Source organism: Caretta caretta, chromosome 8 (assembly GCF_965140235.1).
Source record: "Caretta caretta isolate rCarCar2 chromosome 8, rCarCar1.hap1, whole genome shotgun sequence".
In the NCBI taxonomy this organism is placed as follows: Eukaryota; Metazoa; Chordata; order Testudines; family Cheloniidae; genus Caretta; species Caretta caretta.
In genome coordinates, this window is record NC_134213.1 from 99,181,680 (window position 1) to 99,203,799 (window position 22,120).

General features: G+C 38.7%; 2 protein-coding genes across 4 annotated transcripts in view; one reads left to right on the plus strand and one right to left on the minus strand.

Moving 5' to 3' along the window:
* The window catches only part of TTC39A (tetratricopeptide repeat domain 39A), a 90,069-nt gene extending 84,626 nt beyond the window's left edge, over positions 1-5,443 (plus strand). For all 3 annotated transcript variants that reach the window (XM_075131857.1, XM_075131856.1, XM_048860214.2), the window contains exon 18: positions 2,211-5,443. In XM_075131857.1, the coding sequence (XP_074987958.1) occupies positions 2,211-2,331 (121 nt within the window). In that variant the 3' untranslated portion in view covers positions 2,332-5,443. The remainder of the gene's footprint in view (positions 1-2,210) is intronic.
* A 5,215-nt stretch (positions 5,444-10,658) lies between these two features.
* RNF11 (ring finger protein 11) overlaps positions 10,659-22,120 on the minus strand; it is a 37,652-nt gene continuing 26,190 nt past the window's right edge. Inside the window, exons 2-3 of the mRNA XM_048860215.2 lie at positions 15,208-15,377; positions 10,659-11,892 (exon numbers count right to left, since the gene is read on the minus strand). Of these exons, the coding sequence (XP_048716172.1) occupies positions 11,721-11,892; positions 15,208-15,377 (342 nt within the window). The 3' untranslated portion in view covers positions 10,659-11,720. The remainder of the gene's footprint in view (positions 11,893-15,207; positions 15,378-22,120) is intronic.

Here is a 22,120-nt window from a genome sequence, read left to right on the forward strand (position 1 = left end):
AGGAATGAGAAAATCATTATTACGGTAAGATCAATTCACTGTAAATATTTAACCACTGAAGATGTGTGGATTTTCTGAATGCCCAGGTTAGAATTGCAAGTTTTTCCTTAACCACTAGAGGGAGAACTGGTTGTGTAAAGCGAATTCCTGATATGCAGACTCGTGTTTGTAAATCCCTAGAGTGGAGAGGAGCGTATACTGTCTGTCACATGGTGCTTACTTCTGTGTGACCTACATATATATACTACTGCGGGTTTGAGTATCTTAGGTGTAGGATAGTGAGTGGGGTGAAATTATAAACATCGTTGGTTTGGATGTAAACAGAAGTTCTTGCATTTATATTGGCATATGCTACAAGCAATATTTTTAATCCACTGAGGAGAAAATGAGATTTGGAACATCTGGATAATGTAAAAAACTAGGAGCTGGAGATCAGCAAAGTCAGAGAGAGAACATAAACAGAAACTATCACAAGCTACCCTCCAGCAACCTCCTTCTGTCAGCCTCTTGTGTCAGTTGTTACATTGTTAAGCTAAGCAGCAGAGTGATTTGATAGGTTTGGAGTTCAGAGCTTTCTGATAGAAACTGCCCATTTCTAGGTCCCATACTCCCATGAGTGATAGGACTGAATGAAGCTGAATTGAAATGCTTTTAAAAATAAACTGTTTAAGAGTTTTTAAATAATTAACATGCATCTGTAGTATAAAAATGACAACTCTCTTTAAATAAATTAAAATGGTCTGACACCTGCCAGGACATAAGTTCTCTGTTTCTCCTGTAAGAGTAAAGACGTTAATACCTACAAAAGAGGATCTGTGCTTTGTACCACTGTGGGCACTGTCTTTGGGCTTTAACTGACAGGGGAAATGGAAAAACTTCAATTTAGGTTGCCCTCACTGTTTAGAACATAATATTATGCTGTAGGGACAAATCCCCAGGCCAGCACAGGACATATGCGGAGGAGGCTAGAATCCTTTCTTTCCTTTCTCCCCTATGCTGTGGAGCTGCTCCATGAAGGCTATCCCAGCCCAATTCCCCCTCTCACCCTCTTCCCCTAGCCCCAGATCAGCTGGCCCGCTCATCACCCTGTACACACTACACTGATGCTGCTGCCAACAGGCTTGTCTCGGGACAGGGAGCTGGATTTGCTCCCTTTATCGTTTTTGTGTGTCTTAAAACATTTCTGTTCAACTGTAGCCTCATCTTGGTTCACCTTTTCTGTGGCATGTTTTACAAAGTGGTTTTTTTTTTAAAAGGTCATTAAGTAATAACATAGTTGGACTGGTCTTCAGCTTTCTGCCTTCTGTGCTTTGGCTGGGGCCATGTACCTTTGTAGCACTTCAATTGTACAACGGTTTGATTTGCTCTTGTGGTTTCGTATCAGAGAATGACATGTTGTTTCTACTCTGAGTAGCTTCCATGCCGAGAGATCTCCAGCATCCGTTTGTTTCTTCTGGATGGTTCAGCTCTCTCTTGTGTAGCCTTTTGTTTGTTTACTAAATTATTATTTTGTAAATTCAGCAAATAAGTTGGAGATAAGAATTTGAAGTGCCCAGAAGAAACTGTAGCATGGAAAACAAGTGCACACAATCACCACTCCTTCCATGGTTTACATGTCAAAATTTAGGCACTTAAGTAAGTCCTGTCCCTGCATTATGCTACATTTTTAAAACTAAAAGAATTTTTTAATAAAATTTTCATCCTTTCTCTCTTACCTGTGAACAGTGCACTCACTTTCACATTCTGTTGTTCCTGGACTCACGTGGCTGCAGTAAAATGGTTAAGTGCCTGTCCGCACCCCACACTGACTATTATTATTAAAATTAAGGGTGAGGTGGGGGGAATCCCATGAAGATGACTAATCATAAAGTTCAGTCAACCAGATAAAAAAAAATTAAATCTAATTTCTGGGAATAGATTAAGTTGACATCATGGATATTTAATATGGACTCAGCATTCTCAAGGAGTGGAACAGATTCAGTTTCTTATTAAGCTGTATTTTCCCTGGTAGGTGCCAGACACTAGAACTACAAATAAAAGAACAAAGAGCTGCATTTTTCTGCCAAGCACATATGGCCTTATATTTTAGAGACCGCAACAAAGGAAACTGAAGAAAGGCTTTTTGCTGTCTGCAATTGTTTTGTGTAGTAAAAATAACTAGAAAATATTTAATGATATGATGCTCAGAATGGATCTGTTTTTTGTTTTAGACAAAATTACAAGAATTACTCCATGGAAACAAGAACACATTTCAGAATTCAAGCTGCCTTGCACCAAGCCAAATCTGTCTCAGAAAATGGAGTACATTCTGGAGCTTCAGCAGTGTCTTAACCATTTCTTCTTTGGTGTCTTTGTATGCAAACTCTGAAACATTATCGCCCTTCTCTGTTAAATCAGTGGGAGAGACCAGAACATGTAAAATATTACATGTGATACCTAAAAGATTTTGAATCTTGGGTGACAGTCTGGCAAAAAACAAAACAATCTCTTCTCTCCCCCCCCCCCCCCAACCCCTTTACAAAGTATTTCTTTTTCCAAATGTGGCTTGTAATTTATCTTTGTAATTAATTTTTAATTTGTGTATATTATTAAATTTACGTATTTGCTAGGCTATGAAATGGGATAACTAAACAAGAAGGCTTATTGGTTTTGATCCGACCTGGTTATGAATGTAAAGAAACACTTTTTCCTATCTCTGAGTTTTAGTTTGGGTGAGAGAAAATTCAGTCTTCCAGATTAAGTCAGAAGCTTTTGAATCTCAGGCGTTTCATTATTTGTACAAAGATCTTTTTATCAGGTTTTCTCTTCGATAATTTTCTAGCTGCTGAAACAAACTTGCTAGTAAAGACATTAAGAAGTTTCTCTCGATTATGGAAATGTCTTAAAAAAATTTTTAGTTTGTATTCTATCATGTTTTGAGGCTCGATAATTTACAGTATAGCCAGGATTTTAGAAAAAAGCAAATGATGAATACAGTGGAAGAATGGATCATTTATCCTCCTTAGGCTAAATTAAAAATGACCAGAGGGTCTTGGGAACCAAGCCCATCAGTGCTTACCAGAACAAACATGACTTGAAGTTTATATTGTACGTAAAGCAGAAGTCCTTGAAGGCCATTTAAGAAATGCACTACTATTCCACTATTTGTTCAGGTGTACAAAATTAATTTGATAGTAAACTTTTCCTGGAAATCATGGCTCATGTAGCTGCCATTTTCATGTTTAAAAAGATTCTTTAGACACGTTTTCCATAGTAAAAGGTTTGGTCTGGAGCAACTCCTGTGTGTAGATCTCCTTCTTGCCACAAGAGGGAGCAATGCATCAATAGTCTCATTTCCCCCCTCTGCCTTCATTCTCCATAGATGCAAATCTGAGAGGAAGGTGCTCTATAGAGATTTCAGGGCACCTCAAACTGGCACTGTCTGCTGTAGAACGCTAGATTTCTGCACAAAAGTACAGTTTGGAGTTAACACAGCTTTAAGTTGTATTTACTACCCTCTGGGCTCCTTCAGCAACTTTGCTCTCAGTAGAGAGTGTATGGAGTAAGAGGAGAGAGAGCCATTTTTGCAGACAGGCTCCTGCCTGCACTGTGAGGGAGTCCCTTCTTGCATGCCAGGCTCCACGTTGATGGAAGGCCCTGTGAACTCCACAGCTCCTCCCCCCGCCACCCCCCCAGACGTTCTGTAAGAAGCTCTATAAAAGTGAACCTCAAAGAAGAATGGTCCTACCTCTCTGACTCCCTCCTGCAGGATTTTTCCCTGCAGGAGAAGGGAAATCAGGCAGTTTATAATTTGCCTTTTCTTCCCCTAGAGAAGAAATGAAATTGTTTCCCAATGCAAATTAATAGGTCAGGGCACAGACCCATCCCTTTCCACCATGCTGATTGGTTAAGAATGTTCAACTCATACCCTTAAAAACAAATACAAAGAAATCCTTTGCAAAAGTCTTCCATTATTAAAACCATAGGCAAGAATGTCTTTTCTAGAGAGGTTTCAGAGTAGCAGCCATGTTAGTCTGTATCCGGAAAAAGAAAAGGAGTACTTGTGGCACCTTAGAGACTAACAAATTTATTTGAGCATAGGATTTCGTGAGCTACAGCTCACTTCATTGGATGCATTCAGTGGAAAATACAGTGGGGAGATTTATATACACAGAGAACATGAAACAATGGGTGTTACCATATACACTGTAACGAGAGTGATCAGGTAAGGTGAGCTATTACCAGCAGGAGAGCTTGGGGCGGGGGGGTGACCTTTTGTAGTGATAATCAAGGTGGGCCATTTCCAGCAGTTGACAAGAATGTCTGAGGAACAGCGGGGGGGAGGGGGAGGGAAATAAACATGGGGAAATAGTTTTACTTTATGTAATGACCCATCCACTCCCAGTCTTTATTCAAGCCTAAGTTAATTGTATCCAGTTTGCAAATTAATTCCAATTCAGCAGTCTCTCGTTGGAGTCTGGACCAGTCCACACAAGAGATCTACTTCCTGGACACTACGGTGCTCATAAGCGATGGTCACATAAACACCACGCTATACCGGAAACCTACTGACTGCCATGCCTACTTACATGCCTCCAGCTTTCATCCGGACCACACCACATGATCCATTGTCTACAGCCAAGCTCTATGGTACAACCGCATTTGCTCCCACCCCTCAGACAAACATCTACAAGATCTCTATCTATTTTCTTTTTTCTAGAGAAAGGGCTTTCCCAGTTCCACATACTCACTTATACACTACACTTTGGTGGCAGGTTTCAGAGTCGTGGCCGTGTTAGTCTGTATTAGCAAAAAGAACGAGGAGTACTTGTGGCACCTAGGTTCTTTTTACTACACTTTGGGGCAGCTGTACTATCTACATATTATGTATCAGTAGTTATGAGAAAAAGCACAGATTCAGCACTGCCACGTCTTTGTATATAATCAAAAGATTCTTGTCCTGCTTTAAACATACAGCTCTTCTACTTCCAGTTGCTTATTACTTTTCAAATGTGTAGACATATGCTGAACAAGAAATGCCATGAAAATCATCATCATCCCTATGCTGTGCAGAAAAGCAAACAATCCTCTGGAGTCCAGCTAAAAGTCCATCTCTCAGGAGTCCTGCAGTACAGTTTCTTAACATTTTGCTACCTTGCAGCACAAGGAGTAGTCCACTTAAGATGCAAGTGTTAGCTATGGATCACCTGGAAGATGTAGTGGGAAAAACAATGTAGTTTCACCCATTTTCTCTCTCACCCATTATCCAAGGGATGGGGAGGGAAACATTTCTGTAATACATGATCAACTTTCCTAATGCTTTGGCGAGATGATAGTATAAATGAACCTGGCTCTCTTCTAGTCAGTGTTAATAGAAATACCTCCTTCTGTTAGAGAATGAATGAAAGAGTGATGTATGTTTTGAAGGTATAAATATTTTAAATAAATCTTTAACTTTTGGAAATACTGTGCTTCTAGAATGGCTTTAAAACAAAAAAAGCAGAAACAAAACGAAAAATAGCCTCACACAAATCTCTTGTCTTCAACGGATGTTCAGTAAATCACTGTTGCTCTAAGATTTATGAACAGAAAGAGAGCTAAAAGAAATCTGCAGTCCATTTTGGTAACATTTTTCAGGGATTTCCTTCTCCACTCAGCAATATTTCTTCAGGATTGGGATAATTCCATTATATTCTGTTCCGCAGCTTACTAGCTAGCACTGTAAGACAAAATGATTATTCAAAACTATGTATTTTGGTAAATTTCACTGCATTCATGGTTACTGGCCCTTGTTTTACAGGGAAAGCACAAAACAAGGTAAGCCCAACAGCAGTCTGTACATTTTTAGTTAATTTCCTTTGGACAGTGGCTACCCTACATTAGTTAACAGTAGCAAATGTCTCCGGTCTTTGGATTAAAAAAAAAAAAAGTCTCTACCCAACATTTTTTTGGTATTGTCACTACTTGCAGCTGCTTTTTTAAAAAAACAACCTAACTATATGCCTTTGGCATAGCCTTTAGTGTGACTGCAGTCTCATGACATGGCCACTCTCTAGCCACCCTAGGTGAGATATTTATTGGCCGCATCTAGTACAATGAGCACTAGTGAAGCATTTGATGATTGCCACCCACACATACATGACGCTGCTAGCACTACTGACTTTGACGATGGAAAGTGCTATTCTACATGTCTAGGCTAGGGTTGGATGAAAACCATGGAGCTCTATGAACTTCCCCTGTTTATTTTTTTTACTGTAAAGTAAAGTTATGTGGAATACAGCACAATTTTTGGGAAGACATACTTCCACACTCTGGAATTTCTATTCTATGTGATTATATTAAAATAAATTTAACAATTACCACTTAATTCCAGTTATTATAATTCTACCAAAATATGAGTCATACCTTAAAATTGACTTTTTCCTCCAACTCAATAAGACCTGCTTTTTTTAATTACAGAGAAACAGGGAAACAGAGCAACCACACAGTTACACTGTATCTTTGTCTCTTCACAACTTCAGAGATAAGTTTGGAATATGACAAAACTACTGGAAACAGTGGAAAAACCCTGAGGGATGTTGCCAGTATCCTTCTGTAGAGAAGATGAGACTGAGCATATTGTGAAAGTTCTATTTCAAACACCACAGTGTTGACTGAGATATTACTGCCTAGAATGATTGCTAAATATCTATTAAACTTCTGCAAAAGCAAGCTGTTGAAGCTACAGACCTATGCATTTTAGCTTATCATTTCTTATTTGTAGTGAGAGGACTTTCGCTGCTGCATAGAAAACCTGAAGTGTTCAGTTGGTTAGATTTTAGCACTATAAAAATGTGTGTGGATACATATGCTCATACATTTTGCATTTCTGAGTCAACACCATTTCATGGACTGGATAAAAAGGAAATGCAAAAAGCGTAAGGGACTTGACCATTGGCTTGTGTGATCAAGAGGGAATCAAAAGTACTCAGGTCTCCCCACTCTCAGCTCAAACATCCAGGCTGTAAGTTGAACAATTCAGAAAGGAAACCATACATTTAAAATAGCAACTGCACATGGCAAAGATCCTCCTCTCCCACAGGAAAAACCCACACAAATTGTCTCTGGACGAGCAAATCTAGGATTGCTTTGTGGAGCTCCTCCCACAAGTTGGGATTTTCAATCAAAGGCTACAGGACATACCCCCACATCTGGTGGATTGCTGGGATCCACAGGAAGCTAGAGCCATCCGTGTCTTTTCCCAAAGGGGATCCTGGCTCCTTGGCAGTATGGATCTATTAAACTTGCACTGTCTTAATGATTTATAATTTTGAACTTCCTTCTAAACCAGAAATCATAATAAACCATTTTAATGTAATTAAGCGCCTTCCCAGTACAACAGGATTGCCTGATATAACAATTATCTTTAAAGTTATCATCAATCTCCTATATTTGCAGATAATGAAGCAATGTATTTTCTAAATTTCTACGGTTTTTCTCTGTGGCTTATGCTTGTCCGCTCTAAGCCTGTATGCAAAGTTGAAGTCATCAGAAATTTGCTGGCAGTGTGCAAATCCAGCTATTTCTTCTACATCAATCAAAAGTATACTTTAAAAGAAAATGTTTACATTAATCCCTTTATCAAAAAGCATAAACTAAGCATTTCATCTGCAGAAAGTCAAAGGCCCCACTTTCTGATCCTGGAATAGGATTTAACAGCGGACAGCTTGTTAAGAATGATTAGCCCACAACCATATCCACAATTTCCCCCCAAAACTAAAATTCTGTGTAAAAGGAATTTAATCTTTTAAAACAAATATTTATTCTGGCTATTAAATCCAGGACTGTTCTATGGATGTCTTAACAGTTATAGATTTTACAAGAAACATTCTCATGTGTTAGCTTTCTCTGACATTCAACTGCTTGTTGAAGAGAAATCTCTTCAAGGAATGAATCTAATGCACACATACGGTTGTATGCACGTATTAGTGATAGCCATGTGATCAAAAGTGCATGTTAAATACAGTTTATCACCTAACCTGCACTCTGTCCACTACTCCATCTTCACCAGGACTTAATGTAACATTCAAAGCCTCTCAGCCGTTTCAAACATCTGCCATTAAAAAAAGAAAAAAACCATCACTGACAAGTTTAAGGTCTGATATCTCGTAATCCCTTGGGCTAGAAATTTGTGCTTTACATCACTAGAAAAGGGGCTTGTCATCTTTCCAAAGGGACAGTTGCTCCTAATCCAGAAAGGTTGAAAGATATTGGTACCTTAAAATCATAATTGTATGTATTAAAAATTTTTAACATTTAGAATTATCTAACTTCTCTTCCCTCAGAGGCCTACATAGCTGTGCTAACAGTACTAAGGGAGCTGGCTTTATAGGTGAAAGGACTAAAACAATACCACCAATAACACTCAACATTTCTAATAGTGTGTTTGTTATTTATCTATAGCAACTATGGAATTGAGCACCCAATATTTTATAAAATGTTAGTGCAATTAAGTTTTGTAAAGCATTTATGGTATCATAGTGAATCACATGTATTATATAGTATAATTGTTAAGGGATGCTTTAAAACAATAAAGACTATTTTTATCCAAAGTTCCTTTAGTGGTGAACTGCTTTTACAAGTTCTGTATTTTACTAGTACAGTTTTTCAGGTAAAGATTTTTAAAGGATTTAAAAATCATGCTTAATTATACTTAGTTTAATGTGTGCAAAGTGCCTTGAAGATGAAAAGCATTATAATAAATACTAAGGGCCTGTCTACCCTAAAAATACAATCACAGCAGGGAAACAGGTTAAAAGAGGTGGCCATATCAGAATTACAAAACTGATCTAGACTGGTAAGATCTATGCTACACCACAGATGGATCTGCAGTTGTAAGTAGGTTAGGAAACAACTGTGTTGCAATCAAGTTGTCTAACGTGTTTGAATTTGAGGTGTCAATAATTAATTCAGAACACCCCTGCAAAGTAGGAAGCAAGTATTATCCTAATTTTACAGATGGGGGAATTAGTCACGAAGGAAGTAATTTCTGACCTGGGGCTAGAATCCAAGTGATCTACAATCTCAGTCTACACAGTTCTCTTGAAACTATTTTTTCCTGGGCTTAAGTAAATTACTTATATTCATTTTGGGTATATGAATTAAGGAACTTTAGTTACGGAAATGCAAGTCTATTATGCAACAGCATTGCACCTAGAGGTTTAAAAGCTATTCATGTATTCATTATATTTACACATTTTAAATTAAAATTTGTTTTTGGAATGTTCTTGTGTAATCAATTCTAACTCTAGCCCTTTACACCTTCTGTTATAATTTTATTTAACAAGTAATTTAATGAAAGCATACGTTTGTTTCTCTTAACACTGTACATCAGTGTTAAAAGTTCAACAATACAAAGTGCCTGGAAAACCATTCAGCTCGATAAACAGTCATTTCAATGCTCCTGCCAAATCTTTCATAATCACATCATCTTATAATAGACAGACTAATACCAACCTGAAAAAGATGTTTAAAAATTGTTCATTTGCCAATTTTAAAAATCAAGGCAAAAGGAAAAATCTGACTAGAATACTTGACAAACATGGACATTATGATGTTACAACACCACTACCACACACACACACACACACACACACGCTGATAAGAAAAAGGAACAATGATTTGCCACCGAGAACATCGCACAACTTCAGGTCTTTCCTCTCAGATTTGCTTCATGTAATTAAGTCAGTCTGTGTCTGTCTCTCTCATAAAAGGGAAGGCGGGGGAAATCAGACAATTCAATTTCAATGAATCTGGTATTGTAGATGGTTCTGAACTGCTTTTGACTACCTATGGAATTCATCTACAACACAGTGTGTAGCTTTCAGCTGCAGGGCTAATAAATAAACCAACAAATGTTGATTCTGCAGTCTACTGACCAACCTTTTAAAATAATTAATGACATATAATTGGTCTATATTATAAGTACACACAGTTTTCAAAGTACTTGTGTGTTTAAATATAAATTGTTACATCAAGCACTCAAACTATATACACAGAACAATCAAGAATGTTCCCTTATCCATTCTGGTTAACTTCAGACTGCATCTCATTTTGCTACAGTGAGAAATCTTAGTCTATCAGCTTCGCACAGAGTGTATAAAAGTCACAGTAGAGCAGTGGTGCCCAAACTTTTCCTGTCTCCGCCCCTGCCCCCCTTACCAGTAATGGAATCTGTCTGAGCCTCCCCTCCATTACTGCACAGTTGTCTTAGCAGAAGAGCTTGGAGCTGGGCTGGGGGCAGAGTTGTGCTCCCTCCCTGCCCCCTGTGGGGGCTGGCCCAGGCCCCCACCGTGCCACCCTTGAATGTTCCTCTGTGCCCCCCTAGGGGCACGTGCCTCACACTTTGGGGACCACTGCAGTAGAGTACATTTAAGAAAAAAATAAACACATGCTAAACGGATACAAAGATTGAAAGCTACAATTTTTGCTAGACTGTTTCTACCAAGCATGTACCTTTTCTGCTTCAGAATTGTAGACACTTGCATCGCTCCTACTTTAGCTGTACTATTTTTTCCGCTTGATCACAATGAAATTGTGTTTATATATGAACTTAACATTTATGTGCAAAACATAAAATACAGTTCTTATATCTGAAATGTCCACCAGTGGGACTTAACAAATACATTTCATTCAGAGACTGAGATACGGTATGTTTATTTTTAATTTCAATAACCTAAGAAGAACTACAGGAAGGAGAGATGCAGTACCCTTTTGCTATGGTGTAAGACATTTGGGGGTGGAGGTACAGAAAGAGAAGTAATCAACACTGACATGAATTTTGTAAGAAGGGAAATAAATGGTTCTGAACAGTTTAATCACCATGGCTCCACTTTCATCTTGTCCTGAAGAAGTGGTCCACTTGTAACATGATACATCAAAAATGTTGATACTTAAATTTAAGCATCATTGTCTGATCAAAACTGAAGCAAATTAAGGAAAAACAAACAGAAAAGGGTAAAACAAAATTTAACGGTCAGATTTGTTTTGCATCCTTGCATTGAATTGTCACTTACAGAAAAGGGACTGTGCATCTCCATTTGCTTACAGGCTAGGAGATCACTTTGAATTCTGCATAATCCTAACTGCAAACAAAATATAGCACTTTTAACAGATTATAAATAAACTGGATTTCAAGCGTAGAGCCAGCCCAACGATAACAATACACTATTTAAAAAGACCTAAGGCAATGGATTCCATTTCCAATGGAAAAAAAAAGAACTGTGCAAACAAGCTTAAAACTATTTCTTTGTGCCAGTGTTATAAAATATAGCTTTTAATAAAGCCTTGACCCAAATACCAGGAACTTGTGAAAGGAATCAGAACAAAAATTGTTACTTTATTTTAGGAAAAAATATCCTTATCTTGCTTCTAAGAAAATCTGATAGACTCAATTTGAACATTTACAGTTTTTATAGCACTTTATACAGTTCCTATGTATGTGTGTAAGAACAGGTGTTAAAGGACAACTATGTTTTTAAACACTGGGTCAAGGCTTTACATAAAATAACTTCCTACTTTTTCTATATTCCCTAAAATATTACATGTTTTTCCAATATCTGCAGCCATTCAGGAATTGTTAGGAAAGGTACTTTTTGTGCATGATCTTAATTCCTAATCCCTGGCTCTTTGGGCTGAATGACAAAGGATCAAACCCATTAAAATGGATGGTTTCCTTGACGGGTCAGAGGCAAAACCCTGGCTCAGTTAGTTTCATATGATGAAAGCAGTGCTGCATCAACTGGCTCCATGCAGGAGGGGCATGTAAAGGATCTCATCAACCAGTCATCTATACAGTCCAGGTGGTAAATGTGCATGCATGGCAGAAATCGGATAGGGTCCCCGTAAACAAAGTCCATCATACAGATCACACATCTGAGGAAAAAGAAGTTGGAGAAATGTTAAGATACCCATCGCTTTGGAAAGTTAAACAGCAGTATTACTTCCCCTGCTACTATGAAACTTGTTTATTGGAGGAAAGCACCGGGATAAGTTTATTATCACATCAACATCTGAATACATTTTACGTTAATGAACCTAACAATTCTCCTTAATCCTATGCCCAACACCATTTATGATAACAAAAATTAAAATAAAGATTAACCTTGAAAACTAAAAGGCTGAATTAAACTCTTCAGTGTTCCCTCTGCCCCTCCCATAAATAAAATAATTTAAATAAAACTTAGACAATGAGAAACATGTGAAAACACACCATGTGTGACCTGCAGTGCATGGCCACACTACGGTCTGAGCTTGCTCGAGGTAGTGTACTTCCTGCACGGTACTGCACATCCTCAGCTCTCATTAATGGGACAACCTGTCTGACTCTCACAATTTATGGCTGCCTCTCCTCCCCTCCCCCTCAGTTACCACTGTTGCACATATTTAAACTCCATAGGGTAGGACCTTGTCATCTTTACTTGGGAAGGACTGTGCCTTACAATGGCACTATGTAAGTAAACAATTCTATTATTACCTATTCTTTAATGCTTTTTAAAAGTGGACTTCTCCAGCCAGCCAAAGCTATTTCTACTTTAAAATGAATAAGTGACATGCCTAGGTACGAAGCTATTTGCAGTAGTTGACTTATAAATATTAATCATAACTTCACTTTAAAAAAAACCCAAGGTTCTCAGAGTTAAACTATGGGACAAAAACATTTAGGCCAAATTATCCCTCCAAGTCCACATGTGGAGGGGCCAAACAATTTGCAAACTCGAGGAAGAAGTGCTGAAGAGGGCAATTCTTCTATGCCACTACCTCACTTCCCCCAGCCCCATATAAGCACTAGCTTTCTTGGGAGAGCTCTCGATGCTATGCCCCTAAAATCCCACAGAGCCGCCATGTGGATGACATTAGCCTCTGGCACATCTTGGCACAGTAATGCTTTTTATCCCAACTCCTCACTCCGTGTAATCTATCCATGTGGGCGGAGGGACACCGCCCTCCCATCCAACAAAATTAGGAGGATGCTGAATGCAAGCTCAGTTTCCAGTGATCTGTGCTGTTATAGCCCTCAGCAGGATGATCTGACTCTATCAAACACTAACTTGTTTGATCAATGTAAAAAGGCCCTCAAAACTGAAGAAGCCACAGCTACTGTAATTCCCCTGGTCTCCATCTCCCCCCACAGGCCATTTCCTTCAGGCACTCACAATCACTGCTGTGCTCTGTGCCATAACTGAAAAGGCTGCTGCTCAGTTCAACCGATTCTGTGAGAGATTCTGACATGAACACTCCTAGGTGCAGTTCCTTTTTTTTTTTAAATTTTGGAATGATTTACAGTGGCAGATGTCGCCATTTTGAAGAACACAGCTTTCAAGGAAGAAAAGCTCTGGAATGGTGCTTTCTAGTGACATAAGCTGGCCATGTTGCCAACTCCCATGATTTTATTGTGAATCTCGTGCTATCTGGCGTTTATTTTTAAAGCCAGAGCTCCTGGAATCATGGGATTATGTGAGAATCTGATTATAATCAAATTAAACTAAACACTCTTAAAACAGTGTCCACACAAAGCTGCACTTGTTTAACTAAATCAGTTTTTTTTAAATCACACCTGTCGTTAAACAATGCAACTTTTATGTTTAGGCCAGGCCCCTCTCTTGACTCAGCACCTCCCTCCTCATGAAGGGACTGTTGTCTGCCTGCTTCATCTGGAAGGGAAATCAGGAGCACAGACTCACTCCAGCATGCTGCAATCAGATGTGCCCAAGACAGCTGTGCTGCGGTAACTTTGCCATTGACTCAGTGTTCTATCTAGGCCCAGTCAGAGCACATGAGCCTGAATCACAGGGTGTTCTTCCAATCAATCAACAGGAGTCTCTTGAGACTTGCCCTATGCCTGGAGGACAGACGCTCAATCTCCATGTCCCAGTATAAATGGCTGGGAACCACCAAGGCACCAGAATACTTTCTGTAGCGCCAGGAGTAGCCACTCTAATTCTCTACCAAGCTAGGAGTGAAGAACCAAGTTCAAGTCTAAACTTTTGGCCCTTCCGCAGTAGCATAGTATTTCCATGAGATTACTAGACCAGGTCAAGTTCACTTTGACTTGTTGGAGAAATGATCAAGTTACTGTAACTGAGGTGAAGAGACATCTACCATAATACATCCATTTTCCTCTCAGTACTTGAAACTTAACGAAACTACCTGCTATAGCAAGCAGACTTTTAGCTCAAAAATCAAAGCCCTAGTGATTCACCACTGAAGACTTTTCAAACCTGTCTTTAGCTCACTTATTAGAGGGATGGGACAAGGCATAGGAAAACTTCAGTGATAGTGGTGCATGGAAAACAATGTTCCTTAAAACCACTACTTTCCTTATGGCAGTCAGGCTTCAGAAAAGAGCAAAGCGAAACCTCCTTATTACTATCAAAACTCAGGAGAATGACTGCAGCCTGACACTTCCCATTCATTCTAATGGAACTATTAAGATAAATATATTGTTTCTTAAAAAATATTTATATGGTACTATAAATTTACAGAATGTCTTACAAGCATAGCTAAGACACACTCTGTGCCCTGAAGAGTTTATAATCTTATAAACAATAATACAAGATAAACAAAACATGGGACAACAATTCAGGAGACAGAGGCTGTGATTATTCTTGATGGGAGAAGAATGGAGGTTAGATGTATTAAGAAGTGATTGAAAGGAAGGGATTTGAAGGAATAAGGGAGAGAGCTAGGTAGAAGACAGGAAACCCTGTCTAGGAAGAGGGGGTACAGCACGGTAGAAAGCATGAAGTCAGAAATGCAAAAATGGAGACAGAAGGATCAGTAAGGCCAAAAGGACTGGGAGCAGCATGGAGGTGGGGAATAAGGGCAGAGAGGAACACAGATGTTTTTGGGGACAAGATTAGGTAAGTGAGAAATAGGAGTTTTAGTTTGTTAGAAGCAACCAATGGAGGGATTCAAGGAATGGGATAATGTGGTCTGAGTAGGGATGGGGAAGACTGCTTTTGCAGTGGTATTTTGGCATCTACTTTACCCTAGGGTATATAATCTCATTGCTAATCAAGGAAAGTGAGATGACGAATAAAACAAGGCAAAAAAAGAGAAAAAAAGTTGTCTCCTCCCAAGATCCACTTTCCTGCAGAAATGTAATTTTAAAAAAAGTAACAAACAAACAAACAAACCAAAAAATAAACCACCACCACCACCTTAAAACTACTAATTTGTGTAACTTACTCTCTAATCTTCTTCTCAGAGCCATCTCGTCCAGGATCGTAGACTCCTTTAGGCAGGTGCTGTATAAGGCCTATCCTTTGCGCTATTCTAATTTGTTCCTCTTCTGTCAGCTGTGTTGCTAGCCGAGTCTGGCTAGGAGTTGGGTGATAAACAGGAACGGGAACCTGTTCCTAAAAGTAGATTTAAAACAAAAAACAAAGTTTGCTTTGCATCCGTGGATTTTGGAATATACTAAATGTACTATTTACGCTGTTCCCTTTCTTACTCATTGAAGAATATTGGCATGAAGCTCCCTCTGCTACACCCACACATGTTTGGCTTAAACAGAATATGGAGGATAGGATAAAGAGTGATGCCAGCTTCTCAGGAAAACTGGTAAGGATCTATTTTTGGCAGTTCGCTACCAGACTATTTCGTTTTGTCTCCAGAAGTTATTCATAGATTAGTTAAATAGATGCACAAACTCCACATGAAAATAGGCAAATCAAGTTTACATGGATTTAACTAATTGTTAGATGGTCTGCCTAACTAAGTTGAGGCAGTCTCATTCTGTACGCTTATGGAGAATCATTTGTGCTGACAGGCCCAATTTATAGTGTCATGATTTTACAGAAGGATCTTTAATTGGCTCTGTAATTACAAAATCATGTACCACCTAAACAATAATTTAGACCTGTACATTTATTTCTTAACAACTTTAAATATACTAATGTGGACATAATAGTCCAATTAAACATCTGAACGCCCAATCATTTATATATCTATCTATATATATTCATAAAGAGATATAGATATATATATATAGATATATATATGAATTCTCTAAAGTTGGACTTGAAGCGACGTATATTTTAAATTTGAACTTCCCACACAAAAGAAAATATTTTAAATCTCTCTGTGACAGATATGGCAATTTCCTGCAATATCCTTAAATGACCTTATTATATCAAGTTTATGTATTATTGTGGCCAGGATTGTATCTAACCTTGGGGGGGGGGGGGGGAATGTAATACATATTGCACACCATGCAGTATCTTTGGAGTCCAGTGTTTAAAATGAATGGTTTATGTATAATTGTGATCTACTCCATAAGAGAGGGCTACCACAGCTCCTCCAGGAATTAAAAACAGTGGGTGGTAACTGAGGCAAATCAGCCAGGTTGCAATCCCCTAAGAGAGGTGCCACCTTTTGTGGAGGCTCACATATACTAGTTCAAATTAAATTCTCCAGAAACCAACAAAGAAAAAAACCTATAAATAAATAGCCTACATTTAAGCTGACACAGGGCCTTCTTTGTAATCCGGCAAATGGACAGGACCTTCTGTCCAAAGGGGACCCCCAATCGTTGCAGAACGTTTGGAAGGATTTGACCTACTATGGCCTCCTAAAGCTAATGGATGGCATCTAATAAGTTTATTAGCATATGTGTACGGTCTTTTATTGTTTTTAATGTGTGTTATCGGTAATCCTTTCACCTTAAAAATAAATTGCTTGCTTATAAAAAACTGTATTGTAACTTGTAACTGAGTGAAATTAAGCTGTTCATAGCCTTCACAGAGAAAGTAAAGTGCAGACGTTGGCCTGTTTAGGCAGTCTGGTTTTCTGGGAATATCACAGTATAGGCAGGGAATTGTGCAGCCTGGAAAACCGCTGGTCAGGAGGGAGAGAGATGTGGGTCGCTGCCCAAGAGAGGTGACAGCTGAGGATCCAGAAACTTTGTTAAGAGGATGCCCTTGGTGGACCACAGGAGGGTAATACAAATGCAGTCACCCTGAACTGTGACACACTTCTTCTTCATGTTCTCACAAACAGACCCTTTTCATTGTTGCTTAACTTTATTTCAGATACTTAAATCATTGTTTAAATCTTGTATCTATATTCCTTATATTTAAAACAGAATTTTGGAAAACTGAAGCCACCATTTACAATAGTGTTTGTTGGGACAATATTTGATACATGACCTAATTAACAGTAGACTTATGGCAATATATTACTTGCATTAAAGCCATTTAACAATGTCTCCTAACTGCAGGGGGAAAAAAAATCTACTCATCAGAAAAACGGTGTGAAACTACATATTTCTATGTCAGAGGCACGGCATCATTAATCATCTCTTTTTCTTATAGTTCATGTTGAGAGGAAATTGCTTCATATTAAATCATATAATATGAGACTATGTCAGCCCCCACACAGGAAAATCAGAAGTAGGAAATCTCAGACTCTGCAAGGTCCCCATCATGGAGTTTCCACTTAAACATCACCAGTTGCGGAGGGATCAGGCTTTACATCTCACAGAATAACCAGCAGGTTGAGCTCCCAAAATCTGAGGCTCTTTATGGAGCCACTAGCTCACCAGGTACACTCCTATGACAGCCTTGTGCCCATTCAGTCCATCACAGGTTCCCTCAGCCCCTCCAGCTCCCTGACATCACACTCCTGTGGAAGTCACAGTACCAAGAAATCCCATGCCAACTGCTGGGATTTCCACACCATGGAGTCCATTCAACATTGACGTAGGAGTTACAGAGGGAGGAGAGAGAGTAGAACAATACAACATTGCCCTCCTCAGTCCCTCCTTGTCCCCCAGGTTTCTGCCAGTCTGGGTCAAGGTTACCAAAATAGTTAAGAATATTTATGCAATATGCCAATCAACCTTTAGGACTCAATAAAACTCCTGGCAACCTCATACAGAAGGCTATAGTTTCAGCTGAATGCACACAGCCTGTTAGATTCTTCTCTCAACACAGAGAGCCTATGATCTGAGCAAGGTGTTGCATCTGCGAATACATGAATGCACTAATGGGCAAGAATCTCAGAAGGCAGACACAGAAAGGACCCAGCAGGCCATCTCCTGTCAATATATGCTTGTTTCCTACAATACACATCCTAGCATTTTTGTCCAGCCTAGTTTTAAGTATCCCACGCAAATGATCTTTCCATTGGGAGACTATTCCACAGCCAAACAAATTTCACTGTCAGGATGCTTTTCTTAATATGATCCCATCACTATTGAGTTATTCCTTCTTATGACACTAAATAATTTCTCTCCCTCCAGGAGAAAAATATTCACCCTTTGAATATCTGTAAATTTATGTCCAACTCTGAAGCCAAGCTATATGTATCTAGGTTTATGCTTTCTGGGAGAGCAGTGCCTCAATGATCCCCAGGTGTGGTCACACCAGAGCCGCATCCCGAGAGTGATACATACACCCAGACAAGTCAACCTCCCTGCTCTGCGACATGTCTTTGTGTATCCAGCCCCTAAATGCAACTTTTACAGCCATATCACATTGTAACTCATCTCTGATTTGTTCTTTATCATCATCTTCAGGCCTCTACTAAATATCTAAATACCTCCAAAGTTTCTTCCTCTCACTGAGTTATGGGTGTTCCAGACTCATACAACTGGGGAGAAAGTCAGCATTTTTCCAAACTGGATCTTCTGTAATTATTTGTTGCCTATGCTCCTTATCTCTCTGAGTCCCTTTGTAGGATTTCTCTGTCCTCTGGACTGCTGTACTCAAACCCTCCCCACAAATTTACCACCACCTGTGATTTTCTTCCAGGTTATTAAAGAAAGTGCTAAATAGGTTAGCAGAGATCCACAGGCTGAAGCCAAACACTTCCCCACTACTTGACACACCGCTGCTTATCATCACCCTTTGTTTATGAAGGTTTAACAAGTTTTTAAGATGGATCCTGGACTGACTGAAAAACCAGCAAGCTCTGCAGAAAGACTTTGAGGGTAAGAACATGCTTCAGGCAAGGGTTATAGTATGTTAAGTTTTAGACTCTAGAAAGCATGTTATACTTTTGTTTTTATTTGTAATCATTTGTTTCCTTTATTCTGACTCAATACTCACTTGAATCTGTGATTCTCTGTGCTTTGCTAATGAACTTATATTTGTTTTCACCATAAATAGATTACAGTGTTGTGTTGCTATAAAGGATCTGATCCTGAATTGCAAACTTCCAGCTGTGTGTACACTCTCTCTTTGGGGACACCTTACCTGATAATTACTGTGAGTGTCCAGTATCAGGAGATAGACGCTACAGGTGGATGCTTCGGGGAGTTTGGGAATTGGGTACACAAAGCGTTAAGCTGCAAGGCAAAAGTAAGAGCTGGCAGAGTCCTGAGGAGTTTGTTTGGGTGGCTAACTGACAGAGTCTTCAGGGAGCTGACACACAGTTTAGCACTAGCAAGTCTCTCTCTCTCTCTCACTGAAGCAGGGTGACAACATCGTGACCTGTGGAACTACCAGTGAGGAGGAAACTAGACAGGGAGCACTTGCTGTTCCATGTTTGAGCAGAAAAGGGAGTGATAGGGCAGCCACCCCACTACGCTACGGACATTTACTCGAGTTAGGCAGATGGACAAAGATTTAGCCTCATTTTAAAAAAAAGTCTACTTTGTATTTCAAGTAGTTATTGGTATTTAGTAGTGTTACATGTTCTGGAAACAGGCAGATTCTTTTGGCTTAAAATGTTTTACTGCATTTTCACATGAGCATCAATATGAAATAGGTGAGTGTGAAAAGGGGAACATATCCTATTATTTCCCTGTCCACAGCAAAATACATACACTGCTTAGCAACGAATCACATGATTATCAGAGGTATTATATGATGCTTATTCATGTGAGTAAGAGACAACACAACAACAACAAACCCCAGTGAGGCATCTTTTAAAGTATACTTAGGAAGATTCAGATGATAGCCCATCACATGGCCTTATGAATTATAAGGTTATAAATTGATCTGAATATAAATAGGATCTAAAGGAAAGCTGTGGTTCATTAAATAAGATTCTGTTACGTGATAAAAGCAGGGTGGCTCCAAAATGAGAAATTACTCATGGTAACCAGTTGAAGATTGCTTTTATTAAGTGTTAGATGTTAACAATATAAACACAGTTAGTAGCTACATTTTTAAACACCCAAAAATATAGCAAAAGGAAACATCTCTCAATTATTTTAGTCTTCAGTACACAGTAAAGTGCTGCCATGACCATCGATATCTTGTTTGTTTATTATTCCAATCCCCTACCTCCCAATTATGTCTCCTCCCCGGTAGAAGAGGAAAACAGAAATGATCAAAGACATCCCCCCCATAACATTCAGAAGCTGTCCATAACTATACCCTGATCTGGAAAAAAATTATCTTTTTTGCTTCCTGTGTCAGGTCTTCTTTGTACTACACTTACATGTCTGACATAACCAATTAAGTCAAGAATTTGCAGTTGCCAGCTGTGAGCATCTACAATCTAACATGCTAGACAAGAATCTCTTCTCAGATGAGTAGCCTGAGACAAAAAATGGTGCGGTCTTTTACTGTTAATCCATCATACTAGTGATTAAAAAAGAGGGACACTGACAAGGTCGCATAAATCAGTATTACTGGAAGTAAAAATATGTAACACTACAATATGCATGATGGAAAGTGCCTGAAGGCACTGTTAATCTCCCCTCAAATTACTATTCAAAGATGGACCATTAAACCCAACCATTATGTAAACATTTTAGTAAAAACAACAACATGCATAAGCATAGGGCAGAATACTATGTGAAGTGGTTTGTGGTACTTATATTTGTGAGTAATATTTTTTAAAAATTCTGAAAGTATTCACTGAATGTGAGAATTCAATGACTTCTTTAGCCAAGTCCTTTAGAACAAGGATTTATTTTGTTCTATGGGCAGAAGAGGGGGTTAAATGTTAGCTGAAGAAGCAAAATTTAAATATTATATGAATATGGGGCATGGGGGATTTTCATGTTTATATACTGATATATTTAAAACAAAAGACCAGGAAGTGTTTGTACACACAGTGGAGGCAGATCTAACATTTCAATTAAAACAACAAACTGGAAAACACTACTTTACTTCCTAGATTTAGGAATACAGAAAACAAAATGAGCATTACTTCCCCAGCAATATTTTTGCAATCCTATAGCTATTTTTAAAATTAATATGTATTCCAAATACATATTCCAAATGTAACCAAAGTTTAACGTGGAACTCCCATTCCCTAAAATTTAACAACATTTTGGGATGTTAACCTCATAAAATAATGATCTCTCGTAGCCTAGATGGACAAAGTTAAATCTTTGCAGGATCAGGGTTTATGTGTGTGTTTATTTTTACTGCCATGAGCAGTTCCACTGATTTCAATGGGACTAGTCACCACAGTAAAGTTAAGCATGTGTGTAAGCCTTTGCAGGATCAGACCTTAGAGCTCGAATTCTCAATCCTCTCTCATGCACGTAGTCCCATTAACTTCAAGGCAGATCGTTCAAAGGAGTAGTGGTTTGCAGGATTACAGCCCTTAATCAAATTATGTTTATAGCTAAAGGCCCTTTGACATGCATATAAGTAAAAGAGATAATATAATCCCAATAACTGTAATATAGCTAAAATGGAAGCATAAAGCTTTTCTGTCCCTCTTTCCATCATCCCCCATGGAAAATGTTTTTGAAGACAAGTTATGAACCACTAAATTTATAACCAGCATAGGGAAATTTCGTCTGGTTTATTTATCCCTTGATTAAGTTGTCAAACACCTCAAACTACGATGAAATTTCATGTTGATTTTATTTTTATGTAAAAAGCTAAAAATCCAAACAAATGACCATACTAGTATTCCTCTAATATGACTTATTTTAATTAATTTATTACTTTTTCATGTGAATTTAGGGCTGGTGAATGATCCCTGATGGACAGCCCTGCAAATGGGCATCTTCCACTTATCCACAAAAGGGATAGCTCAGATAGTGGCAACATGTCTCCCTATACTGACCTGCCAATGCACTTCAGCCCTTAGCTAGAAGGGCGTCTTGAGAGAGAAGAAGAATTCAGTCTCCATAATTATTCAGTCCTGATTCAGAGTCAATTTCCCTGGCTACTCTCAGGAGACCTTG